The 14,607-nt window shown below is 41.6% G+C and overlaps 1 protein-coding gene across 1 annotated transcript in view; it reads left to right on the top strand.

Annotated features, from left to right (window-relative positions):
- Positions 1-14,607, top strand: part of HADHA (hydroxyacyl-CoA dehydrogenase trifunctional multienzyme complex subunit alpha) — a 40,935-nt gene that overhangs the window by 25,816 nt on the left and 512 nt on the right. Inside the window, exons 11-19 of the mRNA XM_011356530.2 lie at positions 666-775; positions 4,266-4,400; positions 6,458-6,629; positions 9,804-9,890; positions 11,421-11,561; positions 11,981-12,049; positions 12,832-13,027; positions 13,744-13,858; positions 14,379-14,524. Coding sequence (XP_011354832.1) covers positions 666-775; positions 4,266-4,400; positions 6,458-6,629; positions 9,804-9,890; positions 11,421-11,561; positions 11,981-12,049; positions 12,832-13,027; positions 13,744-13,858; positions 14,379-14,524 — 1,171 coding nt within the window. The remainder of the gene's footprint in view (positions 1-665; positions 776-4,265; positions 4,401-6,457; positions 6,630-9,803; positions 9,891-11,420; positions 11,562-11,980; positions 12,050-12,831; positions 13,028-13,743; positions 13,859-14,378; positions 14,525-14,607) is intronic.

The following is a 14,607-nucleotide window of genomic DNA, read 5'->3' on the forward strand; positions in this document are numbered from 1 at the left end:
TTCTCATATAATCCCCACAATACTGTAAAATAGGCATTGTTTTTCCCACGTTACGGATGAAGAAAGCTTCACAACTGGAAATGGCAGAGCCAGGATTCAGACCCAATCTCATGCTCCTCACCACTAAGTTGAGAATTGTTTGTTCTCCGTAGTAAAGGTACTTTTTAAAGAGGTAGGTACCATGTGGGCAGCCTGCTACAGTGGAAAGAGAACTAGAGTTAGAAGTCATACTGCTTGGGTTCAAGTTCCATTTTTGCCACTTTGAAGCAGTGTGGCTTTTGAGCAAGGTCACTTGCTTAAATTTTTCTGGGCCTCCTTTTCCCAGTCTTTAAAATGAGAGGGTTGGTTGAGATGATTGTGAAGGTCCTTTTGACTCTGATACTCCAGTTCCATGAAAAAGGTTACCACAACCTCATGTAGAGAATGAGAGCTCATTTATATTCAAAACCTTTTTCAAAGCAGTAGTCGGAAAGTGCTACAAACGAGAAGAGTAAAGAAAAGATACATCAGTAGGAGACAGAATTCTGCAGTTCAGGGACCAGTGAGACCCCTGAGAAGCTGTGGCCTTGCACACATTACCTCTGCTCCACAGAGACACCAAACTGAACGAATCCACATCACCGAGACTGCGAAGTTCTACCTTTTCTTGTTCCTTTAAATTTCAGAAATTTGGAGAGCTTGCAATGACCAAAGAATCAAAGGCCTTGGTGGGACTTTATCATGGTCAAGTCCTGTGCAAGAAGAATAAGTTTGGAACTCCACAGAAGGAGGTTAAGTAAGTTAAACTCTACTTAGGAGGCCCTTGTGGATTTCACTACGTGCTAACTTGTACATGTCTTCAAAGAGCTACAAAGCTAGTTTTATATCTTAAATCTTGCCATGAACTCCTATCCTGAGCACATTAGATCCTTATTTCTACCCAGAACTTTTTCACTTTCAAAGTTCGGTTTGCAGTGAGTTTTCTCCAGACCTTTCTAATGGCTCCTATAGATGCTTTCTTGTCTCACCATTGATGTCTCCTAAAAGCCTGGTTTAGGTCCCCCTTCCCAAACCAAAACCACACTATGCCCTATTTAATGATCTTGTTTCTTTCTGTGGCTTGAGATACTATCTCTGGGAACTCACTCTAATTGCTAAACCTCATTCTAATTGCTAAGGGGATGTCCTCCTTTTAGCTTACATCCTAAGCATTGGAGATTCTACTTGCCTGTTTCATATCTACTTTCTTCTACAAGCCTGTCAGTACTATGCTTCCTAAATATAGTTTTAAGCTTCCTTTTATATAAGTTTATAGCTTCCTTTAAGTTTAATATGCTCCTAAAACTCACCTTCTTACTCAGTGGTCTCAAACTGGGTGATGTCGCCCCCCAGGGGACATTTGACAATGTCTGGAAATTTTTTGGTTGTCATAATTAGAGAGGAAAGGATGCTATGGGCATATAGTGGCTAGAGGCCAAGAACTCATCTTACAGTACACAAGACAGCCCCCACAGCAAAGAAATCCAGTCCAAAATGTCAGCAGTGCCAAGAGAAATACCGTTTTAGCTGAATTACAGTCAGGGATTTAAGAAAAGCAGCTAATATTTCTACCTTCTCTATTCCTTCACCTTTAATAAAATTTTCAATGCAAATAGAAGATAAAATGGCTAAGAGATCTGGGTGAGAAGATAAGATTCTAGTCAAGAGGGCTGATTTCCAAACACAATATGAAATGCAATCATAACTACTTCTCCAGCATACATAGTGATGAATATCAATCTGATTGCGTTTGTTCCATGTAATACATTATCACACATTCTCTAGCTAAGGTAAATTATTTCCATGTTGCAGAAAAACGTTGATGGCTACTTCTCACACCTTACAGAAATCAAACAAATGAACAGGGACAACAAAGCCACCCGTTCCCCATGTGCAGCATAAACAGAAGGAAGCCAATGCTAACTTCTAATATGCAAGAGAGAGACTTTATTGTAACAGGAAAAAAGGAAGCAAAAGAAAAATATTAAGAGTCTTGCAAAATCACAGAACCCTAAGACACACTAATTCCAGCCCCATCTATCTACAAAAAAAAAAAAAAAAAAATGCTGTCAGTTAAAGAGACTGCACTTTGCAATAGAAGAAGGTACTCTTAAATTTAGAAACCTAATTAGCCACTCCATACTCCTGTCTGTGTGTAACTCTTATTGTTATGTGCAGATAATTTATAATACCACCTAGAGAAGGTGTTATTATGTACCAAATGACATCCATATAAAAGTAACATAAGAAAAAAGCAAGTGAGAATCAAAATACTTAAGCTTATGAAAATTCTCCCCCTAGAAAACCAGTGAAAAAGAAAATTTATAACAGAACACCTCCAAACTTGAATTAAATATCCTTAAACAAACATTTGCAGATAAGAAAAAAAATCACCTTGAATCAAAATTCAAGAACTGCTAACTAAATGGATAGAAAAACATGATGATATAAGAGTTGACTTAACTGGGGAAATAAATTGAAGAAAAGAGTAACATCATCTTAAAAATGAAAAATAAATTATAAGGTACCCAAGGCAGAATAGGTTGAACTGAAAATTTAATAAAGAGCATTGAAGAAAGGGTGTCCCCCTTTCTGGTTTCCCACTGGTCAGTAATACCTCTACTTCTGTCTAGGCCTTTTGACCCTTACCGTGGATAATTTTAATTCCCTTATTTTCTCTTTTTTATAAATTTTTATTCAAAGAATGCGTTTCTGTTCTCCTTTTTAAAAAACTATTGTAAATAAGGTTAAATACTAGATGATACTGTTTGTGCTCGTGGTTGTAGTATAAAAGGGATCTGTGTGTATGATCCTGTAACTTGCTCTTTTTATTCAGTGGTACGACTTAGAGACCATGTATATTGGTACACAGCAGTTATCTCATTCCTTTTCATCTCCTACTCATGGATTGATTGCTGGTTTCAATTTTTCATTATCATAAACATTGTACAACTGTTCACAGCATGTCATCTTGTGCATGGTGCATTTCACTATAGTAAAGAATGAGAGGTTGGTCCTAGAATATGCGATTTTTGGTAGCCATTTTAATTTTCATTTCCTAGATCATTAGGGAGATTGAACATCTTTATTTGCAGTTTCTTTTCATCTTTTATGACCTGCTTTATATAAGCCTTTGCCCATTTTATTGGGTTATCTTTTTTAATTGACATGTATATATATATTCTTTATATTTCCCCAGTAATAATGCTTTCTCTGCTATATATATTACAGATTTTTTCCTATTCTTTAGTTATCTTAATATTGTATAGTCATTTATCAAACTAATTTTTAATTTTGATGCAGTAAATGTATCAATCTTTTTTCAGCCCCTGTTCTTTATATTTCTCTACCCTATTTTCGCATTATCCTCCAATTACTTAACACTAACCATACAAATATTTTCATTATTACAAAACTACATTTGAAAGTTGCTCCCAGGACTTGAAATTAGGTTTCCTTTTTTGGGTCTTGAATATAATTTTTGAACATTAGAATCAAAATTGTTAGGAATGAAATTTTATCCTGTGTTACAACTCTAATTTAGGTCTTTAATGCTGTAAACTTGGCCTTCTGTTGTGGAGGAACTTGTGAAAAAATTTTTTAGTTAGTTACTATGAGAATATCCATATTGTTCCAGAACGAAAAAGAGTAATCAGATATGATCTCTGGCCCTCAACAAGCTTAGAATGTAACTGAGGAGACAAAAACAATGGACATGAGGCCATTCCAGAATGTTGCGGAGTTAGGCAAGTGGTGACAAGGGCAAGAGGGTTTCCAAAGTGGAAGAGCAGGAATGTGCATGTGTGGAGGTGTTTGAGAGAGCGGTCAGGTCTGGAAGCAAAGAAGCCATTCAGAAAGATGACTGGACAATGGTAAAATCACTAATAAAGAAGTAGTTGGAGGAAGAGAGGTTAGTCTTTGGAAATGTCACTGCAAGTTGCTTTTTGTTTGGAAAACAAAAATGTTCATGTTGGCTTATGCATAAACTGGGTTGTTTTCAGTGATCTCAGGCATGACTGAGAATCAATATAATTCAGTCTTCTTCGGTAGACCAACGAGTTTTTGCGTTTAACTTTGAAAACCAATCATTTATTAAAAGTATGTTTTTATACATAAAAATTATTTTAAATACCATATTTTTGCGCCTGCTTTAGTTGGTTCATTGGATGATAACTTGGGCAGTCTCCCACTTTTACTGAAATGATCCAGAGTTATTTACTAAAAGTCATTTTATCCTTCCCTTTCAGGCGTCTAGCCATTCTTGGTGCAGGGCTGATGGGAGCTGGCATTGCTCAAGTGTCTGTGGATAAGAACCTGAAGACTATACTAAAAGATGCTACAGCAGCTGGCCTGGGCCGAGGACAGCAACAAGTGTTCAAAGGGTAAGCCTGCTCTCTCTGCCTTTGCCAGGAGTTAGAATGGTTTTTGTTTTTTGCTGCCACAGGTTCCTTTTTCCTGAACCTGAGTACTAGGTACTCCATAGTTAAGCCTATCGCCCTTATTTTTCGGAAACGCTAATTCTTTCACTTCATTTTGTTACAGATATTATAAACCGTTAACATCATTGGAATCTGTAGTCTGTGAGTGCTGAAGAGAAAACTTTATTCATTAGATATTTTTAAATGCCATTTATTTTATGTTTTGATATCAGACTAGAAATTCTCATATTCGTGAATTTTGATAGTTTACATGTAATCGTTGTATTGTTATGAAACATTGAAACAGCACGACTGTGTTTTCATGGAGAGAACAGAGGCTAGGATGTGAGGAAATGACAGTCACTGCATGTTGAAGGTAGGGCATGGATCAGAACTCCTGAGCTTTGTATTTCTTGACTGACATTGCTGTGGAGAAGCAGTTATGTATGGTTCCACAATGTCTGAGGCTTTACAAGACTGTCTCCATCTTACCTCTGAATTAATAGAGGGTAAATATTCTTCCTCCTGGCCATCTACCTCCTTCCGCCACACACATACTGCCTGTTTTGCAGCGGGGGAAAATGGAGCAGCAGCTTGGTCAGACTGAGAATTGGTCTCAGCTCAGTTCTCTGCTCCGCTGTAATGGACAAGCTGGCTGCACTTAAGAGTCTCCTGCATGTGACTTTTAGCTGAGTGAGCATTTTTGCTTCTCAAATGGATTATGTAGCTTACACGTGTGTTTCCCCTTTTTCTTCAGAGAAGTTCATATGTTGCTACCATAATGCTTTTCAGGACCCGGCAGGTTTAATCATTTTGGCAGATTATTGTAAGATAGCAACGAGTTGGAATAAAAGGTTCTGATCCAAAAATAAATGGCATGTGCTAGGTAACAGCATTGCCCTGAGACTAGCCTGCAAGCGTCCCCAAACAGCATTTCATAGAGTCACCCACATGAGAAATTGCTACTCTGGAAAGGCTTCCTTCCTTTGATCTCTTTGGATCCAGGTGTCTCGGTTTTCCTTTTTGCCTTAGAAGCATCAGGCTTGGATGATTGCCCCTCACCATACTGCTGACCTGAGTCGTACATGTTTCCTTCCTCCCTCGAAAATAGTTCCCTTGGGCATTAGAATCAGAGACAGAGTCATATTTTGATCTCTAACAGGCATCTTGTTTGCTGACTGCTGACATGATTGTCAAAAACCAGGAAGTTTGAACCCATACTTTTAAGACTTGAATACTTCTTTAACTTGTTGCTTTAATTTTTCTTTTGATTATGGAAATTAGAGTTTAGTTTCTTTCTTCAATCAGAGGAAAGAAAACTCTAGATCATTTATTTGGAAAATGTGATCTGATTAAAACCTAAGAGAGCCTGTTTTCCTTGGCAATAAAAAATAATCAGATAAATGTCTGAGTAGCAGGAATCCTTTTTAGCTCTCTCTGGGAAAGAAGAAACCTTGAGTTAATATTTTATGTAATCAGTGCAACATGCTCCTAGGTGTTGACTAGGAAGTGGATTAAGAATATGAGAAATAATGCTTGGTCTCAGTCCCCTAGAAGATTACAATCACAGAATAACCAAATGATGCATAAGCAAGTATAAATCCATGTGGTCTAGGACACAGGTTGGCTGTGTTTCCTGTTGTAGGTAGAGAATTACCAGAGTTGCTCTTTTGTTTTGCCATTCTAGTATTTGTATTTCCTCCTCTTGGCAAATTTAACTGTTTATAAGTGATACAGTTTATATGAGTTGGGTGTTTGGAGGCATCTTATAGATAGAAAGAATGTGGACTTGTGGGTCAACCTGTCTCTGAATCCTAGTGCCCTGGATCCCCTAGCACCTAGCTGCTGGACCACAAGTCCTTCTGAGCCTCTTTGAGCAACTTGGCTCCTTCGAAATGGGAGTAATACAACTACTTCACAGAGTAGGTAAAAAACACATAGCGCACGGTCTGGCCCAAGGACACTCAGTGAACATTAATTTCCCTTTGTTCCCCTCTAACTAGGAATGTGTTTCTTTCTAGATTGAATGATAAAGTGAAGAAGAAAGCTATAACATCATTCGAAAGGGACTTCATTTTCAGCAACTTGACTGGGCAGCTCGATTACCAGGATTTTGAAAAGGCCGACATGGTGATTGAAGCTGTTTTCGAGGACCTCAACCTTAAGCACAGAGTGCTAAAGGAAGTAGAAGCAGTAAGTAAGGGCATGTACTACTTGAATCCTAGTGTGGTGAATGAAGGACACAGAGATGGGGTTTTTAAAGGAACTGTAGGAAACTCATCGTTCTTTTTACAGGGCTGTTCATTTCCATGCCTAAGATTTTATGCGAGCTCACGCACACTGAGTATGTCATAAAGGTCAAATCTCAGTCCTGCAGGAAGAAAATCAAGTAGCTTATTAACCTAAGCTACAGGGTTTGTTAGCCTTATATGGGAGTTGTTACCCAAACATACAAATAACCTCATGGAGTAAGCCATCATGGAGTATAGCCAGATCTCTTGCCATTTGGGCTTGGCCATAAGCCATAACTAAACTTCAGGTCTAGGCAGCAAAGGAAATAGGGGAGAAATAGTTTCTCCAGGCAGGATTCAAATGCTCATTTTGTGTAACTGCTGCATTGGTCTAGATCCCACATGTTCTACAAAATCAGTTCTTGGGATGGGATGACATGAACAAAACAAATACTTGAAGTGGGTGGTATAAAGAGCGAGCCCAGAAAAGAAGAAATTGCAGTAATCCAGGCATAAGATAGAGCTGGGGCCTAGACTCACCTACAGTTGGATAAGTAGAATATGGGTTAATAAATGATGTAAATGAAATGGCACTGACTTGGCAACACTCTAGATGTCTTGAGAGTGGGGCTGTACTCTAAGGGTGCCCATCTGTGTGAGGACAACCCCTGCTCTACTCAAGATTGACCCTAAGGAGGGCTGAGAAACTAAAAGCAGGCAGCTCTGTTTGGGACAGATTCCACTGTGAGATACAGTTCTTTAGACCAAGTGTAATGCTGGATTCAGCTGAAGGAGAAAATTCAGAAAAGTGAGGTCTTATTTGTGTCCCATCCGTGCTAGGTGGCATTTCAGCTTAGAGACATAGATGACATTCCCAGGGTTTTGTGGGCCCAGCTGAACCAGTGATAGGTAGATTCTGAGGAGCAGCAAAAGCAGACACAGCCATAGTGGAGAGAAGAGCATTTACCAGCTGACTGGGTGATGGTATTTGCTTTTGGAAAACCTGAGTTTGGGAGTATCAGATCAGAATAGAGAAAAGTTTGCTAGTTTTAGTGGTTCGGAAGCCAGTGGTCAAGGAGAAGAAAAGAAAGAGGGACCAGATCATGAGAAGTGCAGATTTGTGAACAAATCAGTGCAGTAGTTCAACTGAAACATGAAGGTTAAGGGAGAAGAGACGCAGCGGAGCCTGGAAGGGAAAGGGAAGTAAAGCAGAGGGGTTCGATGTGACCGTGCAGCAACAGCGGGAAGGGAACTAAGGGGAAGGGATCAGACAGAGGTGAGAGAGGAGGGTTCTCTGGGAATCACTGATTTTTAGCAGATAGTAAGAAGAAAAGATGCCAGCTTTGGGTAGAAAGATTAATACTAAAGTAAAATCCAGAATGTTATGTATATTATACTTACTTATATAACATGTCAGATGCCTTTACTTTTTTAATGAAGCTAGTGAGGTTATCTAAGGTAGGAGATTCTCAAAGAGTTATTCAGAAAGAGAAGAAAAGATCTATATTTAGAAAATTAAGAATTTTTAGGTGAAAGACCTTTGGGAAGGTATCAACTTCATCCTCTCATCTGGTCTCTGCTTTCTTTACAAGAAAATTTTAAAGCTAAATTTATGTGATACTTCAAGAGTTTAAAACTTCTCTTCCTCTCCACGGAACCAAACTAAACTCACTCTTTTGACATTCTTTATAATCCTTGTCTCCAGACTCCTCATGGTCTTGGTCATCCCCCTTTAATATCTTCATCATGTCCCAGTGCTCTTTTGCCATGTAAAAACAGTTCACAGTTCTGCAGTTTGGGTAGGACTTCACAGAGGTGGCTGGTCTGTACCTGCATGTGGTTCTTCTCAGGGTCACTCATGTGACTGCTTTCAGCCGAAAGCCTCATCAGGGTGCCTCAGTGGTCCTCCACATGGCCTCCCTCTACTAGTGGCCTGTCCTCACTTAGTATTCTAGCCTGAACTTCTCTACAGCGTGGTTACTGCCTTCCAAGAGAACAAAAGCAGAAGCTGTCAGGCTTGGCCTGGAACGAGCATAGTCGCTTCTGCCATATTCCATCGGTTAAAGCAAGTCACAGGCTAGCCCAGATTCAGAGGGATGGGAAATAGGCTCTCCATCTGGATGGGGGAGAGACAGGCATGTACCAGGAGGGGAGGAATCATTGCCAGTTATTTTTGGAGACATTGGCTTGCTCTTCATAGAGAATTTTACCACCAGCATTAGATACCATACCACATTACAACTTGAGACTGTTAGCTTTCTTGCAGTCTAACTAAAATCATGGGATCTTTGTCACAAGCTTAGTGCCAAGCCAGATCTTGTTCATTAGGTGTCTATCCAGTTCTCTTTCTCCCTTTTACTTTTAAATCTTAATGTAATACTTTTCCTTTATTCCCATGATAATTGATCTTATTTTACACTCAGCTTTTCAGTGTTGAATGTGTCTTGAACCTTGATTCTTATCTTTGATGTCAGGTTCTGCCTTTTCCAGATTTGCACAAATTTGACAGGTGTGCCTTCCATCTTTTCATTCAGGCATCTGAATAAAAAATGAATAAGTTGGGAACATGGACAGAATGCTGAGAGGGTCCACATTAGATACTATTCTCCAGATTGCTAGATCGATAAAGCTAGTACTTACTAGTATTCATGTACTGTAGATTCCATTATAGTGGTACTCTGTTTTTTAGTAACACAGTGTATAAAATGTGATAGGCATGCACGTTATGGCTTTTTATTATAAAGGTGTGGAGGGTCAGGTGTCATAAGCTTTCGGGCTTGAAGGCAGATCCAAACAAGAAGAGGGATTGACTCCCATGCTAGATCTTGAAATGAATGAGATTTGATTTAAGGCCACCTTTTCAGTGCTTATCTAAGGTGTCTTATTTACCGAACTGCTGGGATGTAGTCTCCAGGTTAGGATTAGGTGACCTTATGATGGGCCATAACTAGAAGGCAGAATGGGAAAGAAAACAAGGCCAACACAAAGGTAATCATAAATGTCTGATGAATGATGTCTACTATCTGAGCAGTTCTGGATGCCAAGATGAGCTGGGTCCAAGTGCCTCTCATTAGCTTTACTTTGGAGTCTTCTCATTTCCCAGGCATACATAACATTAAATGCTTTTTCCCTGCAGGTGATTCCAGATCACTGTATCTTTGCCAGTAACACATCTGCTCTTCCAATCAAGGAAATTGCTGCTGTCAGCAAAAGACCTGAGAAGGTACATTCTGAAGAAAGGAAAACCCTGAAATGTTTTACTGCTTTAGGCTCACTCGAAGGCTTAGTACATGCGAAGGGACTGGTGTGGATTGTGAAGTGCTTGGGGGTGGCAATGTATTCCCAAAAACTGGGCATAGAGAAGCTAGTACCGTGACCAGTGTGAGAGGTAGAAATAAATGAAGTACAACTAAAAATACTTTTATAGTCTTCTATAGGTGATTTGCATCCCTAATGGGTGTTATTGTTCAGGTTCAGGCTATAAATCTACTTTTATTATAATTAGATATGGAAAGGCCCTAAAATAAGGGATGCTCCAAAATACCACTTCAGCTACATAGCAGACTCTGGTGACTGTTGAGGATGGGTTTGGTTCCAACTCCAGACCCAGAAATGGAGGTGGAGGATCAGGAGGTGTGAGATGTATCCACCTATGCGTTCACTTAGACCTTCTACCCAGGACGTAAAAGGGGTCCGTGTGGAAGCACTTTCAGCAATTTTAAATGATGCCTAGAAATTTATCTTTGGGCTTCTGCTCTCTATCAGAGTAATCAAGCAAAAGTGAAAACACTCAAGGAGAAATAAAACACCTCACTTCTCAGGAGGATACCAGTTAGCGTGATCTAACCGGAACCAGCCAAAAGTAGGCAAGAAGTCCAAAAGACCTTTAAAGATCTGCAAAGATTAGTACACAGTCCATGTACTAAAAGCACAAAAGCCTTGCTTGTGCAGCGTAATCTTGTTTCCTAGATCACAGATTAGAAGTGATGTGGGGCCTGAGAAAGCAGGCTCAGTGATGGCAGGAGAAGGTCACAGGGAGAAGTGGCAGCTGATGGTGTGACACTAAGGGAACATACAAAAACAGTATAAAGGCAGGTAGACAGTCTCGCCAGGTCACATCACTCAGAGCACCTCCAGAGCATTTAAAATCAGCAAAGGAAGATCCGTGGTTGCCCCTTTGATGCCAGCCTCTTATTCTCCCCAGGGAATGAAACACGCATCACACTTTGCAGTCTGGCGTGCCCGTATCTTGGATAGCTGTTATCACCTGCTTGCCTTATGTCATTCGTATACAAGTAAGGCTAAAGGAGCACAAGTTAAGATAGCCAACCATCTAGTTTGCCCAGGACTGACAGTTTTCTGCCTACTCCCCACCCCGAAAGTGGACCATTTCGTCTAAAGCATCAACATCACTAATATAAGTGGGAACCTTCATTCATCCCTGATAAATCTTAATTTGGCCGTTAGCTGTGATTTTGGCACCAGTCGTTGGTAGGATTAATTGCCCTTAATGAAAAGCCGTAGAAGCAAATGGAAGAGGAGGATTACAATAAGCTCTCCCAAAAATGTACTGAACTTTTGATCAAAGAACCATGGAAGCAAACCACTTGACTGTATTAAGCAGTACTTCCATATCACAGCAGCCTTTCTCTCCAGTGCTCTCCTAGCAAAAAAAAAAAAAAAAAAAAAAAAGTATGCTATTAGGTTTCCTCCTCATCATTAAATCTTGTTGGCTTTTTGTTCTCCTTGCCAGGTGATTGGCATGCACTACTTCTCTCCTGTGGACAAGATGCAGCTACTGGAGATCATCACAACCGACAAAACTTCTAAGGACACAACTGCTTCCGCTGTAGCAGTTGGTCTCAGGCAGGGGAAGGTCATCATTGTGGTTAAGGTAAGGAGCTGTGTGACGGAGCGGCAGATTTGGGAAAGTTTTCTTAAGACTCCTTCTACCTCCAAGCTTGTTTGTTAACTTCTGAGGCAAACATACCAACTTTCAATATGATTTCCTCTGGGTTATCTACAGTATGGACAGTGGTGTTAACTGTATAAAGGCAGGTGAGTCAGGGTCAGAGTGGGGCATGTCTGGAATGTGGCAGGTTCTCCCAGCCACTCCAGACCTTTCAGGTGACCGTGAAGCTATATGCTGTGCTTTTGAATTCAAACCACGCTGCTATTCCTCACCCTGAAATTTTATTTTAAGGATTCTGATTGAGATAATCACGTTGAATTTTGAAATGACGCCTGTGGAAGGGAGACTGCTTTCAGACTCAGGTAGAGGAGCCAGCAAGCTCACATTTTTTCCCTTGACAGGATGGGCCTGGCTTCTATACCACAAGGTGTCTCGCACCCATGTTGTCTGAAGTCATGAGAATTCTCCAGGTTGGTATCGCTCTCATGGTAAGGCATCTTCCACTCCTTAAACCAGTCCTCCAAACGGGTCATGTCAACATGAGGAACAGGCTTCCTTCTAATACACAGACTCCTGACTCTTCTTCAAGAAGGCCCTTTTGTGCCTCCCCTTTCTGCACAGTGGTGGGAAGTCACGGGCTTGTGCTGCTAAAATAGGAAGAATTTTAGCCTGCTCCCTTAGCTTCCTCTCTGCTCCATTAGGCCAAAGGCCTCCTGATATGGTCTTCTGTGATGTTTCTGCGTCCCCTTTGAGGCAGAGACCATCCAAAACAGGGCCCACTTGGTCTGTACCTGATTGGTGCTGTATCTACTTCTGCACAAGCAGACACCTCTGGTGGCCGTACTGGTCATTCACTGGCAGAAGGGGGCGGTCCCTGCTCACTGGAAACTTATCAGACATGAGGATCATGGGGCTCTCTGTAGCACAGCTCCTCGGTGATGTCTCTTCTCTCATCTGTCTGCCATAAAGCTCGTTATTGAAATTCAGAATTGTGAACAAGAAAGAAATGAATAACTTGTTCATCTCTAGACTTTCTTAATGTGCTGTAAGTTAAGGAAGACCCAGACTTTCCCCTTGGGGCTCCCTACCTCTCATGTTTCCCTGAGTGAAACAGTCCTAGTCCTGGGTCTGGCCAAGTGATACCCAGAAGAGAAGTGGGTGCCACACAGGCTGTTTCTGAGAGCTACCATGGGGAGCCTTGGGGGGGGTCAGGGTGGCCTTCCCCTGAGGTCCTTGCTTCACTTCCCATCAGGAAGGAGTTGACCCTAAGAAGTTGGATTCCCTGACCACACACTTTGGCTTTCCTGTGGGTGCTGTCACACTGATGGATGAAGTTGGCGTGGACGTAGCAAAACACGTCTCAAACGATCTAGGCAAAGCTTTTGGGGAGCGGTTTGAAGGTGGAAGCGTAGAACTGCTGAAACAGATGGTGTCCAAGGGCTTCCTGGGTGAGTGGCCTCAAAGAAACATAACTAGCACCATTAATCACAAAGTTCTGAGCAGTTCTTCGAGACCAAAGAGTTATAGAAGGCCCATGTGGAAGAGTGTTTTTCCTAAACATAGAGCCCACAGTTGTAGAGAACTTCAGAAATTAGTTCAGGACAACTTCTTAATCTAGGGCTGTAGATTATGGACAAAAGGCAGAATTCTGGCTCTCTGAAGCTCTGCTACTACCTGGCCCAAGTCATGCCAGATTGACAGGCATTTTCATCCTACCTAAGGCCTCTAGTACATTCATGGTACTGCACTAGCAAGCTTGCATCCAGGTTTTACCATGTTATCTGGCCACCACTGTGGAGAAAGTAAAACCGCTGTAAATATAGAGTATACAGTCAAGGCCCACTAGAAAGATGGCTCTCTCTTAGCAAAGTAGCAGCAAGGTCGGTGCTAGGACCTGGGCATCCTAGTGCCTAGTGTTGTGTATCTGGACATTAAAATTCACCCAAGTGGCCTTTTCCATCCAGAAACAGATGTCCAAGAAACAAGATCTTTTTCCCTTCTCTGCAAATTCTTCTGACAAATACTAAATTTCTAGGGGTAGCTGGATATGCAGAGTCAGGAATACAGAAGAGAGGCAGGAGCTTTACAGCAGACTAGCAGAGAAGAGACTTCTTAGGCCTGGGCTCTGAGAATTTATAACTCTACCTTTTCCTATTTCTTTTAGGCCGCAAGTCTGGGAAGGGCTTTTACATCTACCAGGAAGGTACGAAGAGTAGGAATTTGAATTCTGACGTGGACAGTATTTTGGCAAGTCTGAAGGTGCCTCCTAAGTCTGAAGTGTAAGTCAGTTTGAGTAGCTAGTGGCATGGAAATATTTCTTATCAGCCCAAAGCTTCTCAGCCCCTCCTCCAGTATGGTTATGATCACCATACCTAAGCTGATGCTGACATAGCGATTTACACTTTTGCCCTTGTGCACAGCACCTTGTTCTCTGCCAGACATCAGAGGAGAACTGCAGCTGAGCCTTGGGAAGATCCCTGCTCCCGCCTTCCTTCTGAAGGTCCCAGAGAGCAACTAGAAAGACCATGATCCTGGGCCCCTTCACCCTCCAAACCTTTTATTAGCATGTGTAATTGACAGCTGCTGATGTGAAGAGAGATTGTCTACTCTGTTGCAGACTCTGTACCAGGTGCTCAGTTTCAGGTTAATTAGGGCAAATAGCCCTGTGCCAGCTTTTTCCAAGGGAAAGGCTGGCCACTTGGCAGCACCATCTCTAGAGTTGGAGGTTCAGTACTGGTTGGCCCCTGCAGTCCTCCCTTCCTCCTCTTCCTCTACCTGAATGTCTCTCCCTGTTGGCAGCTCCTCTGATGAAGACATCCAGTACCGCCTGGTGACAAGATTCGTCAACGAGGCTGTCCTGTGCCTACAGGAAGGGATCTTGGCCACACCCGCAGAGGGAGACATCGGAGCTGTCTTTGGGCTCGGCTTCCCCCCCTCTCTTGGAGGTTGGTCTTGCAAGTTGAGGAGGTGGTTTCCTTTATCCTAGAGCTCGTGTCGCTGTCTCCTTCAACAAAGTTCTGTTTCTCCA

This window comes from Pteropus vampyrus, unplaced genomic scaffold (assembly GCF_000151845.1).
Source record: "Pteropus vampyrus isolate Shadow unplaced genomic scaffold, Pvam_2.0 Scaffold28, whole genome shotgun sequence".
Taxonomy (NCBI): Eukaryota; Metazoa; Chordata; class Mammalia; order Chiroptera; family Pteropodidae; genus Pteropus; species Pteropus vampyrus.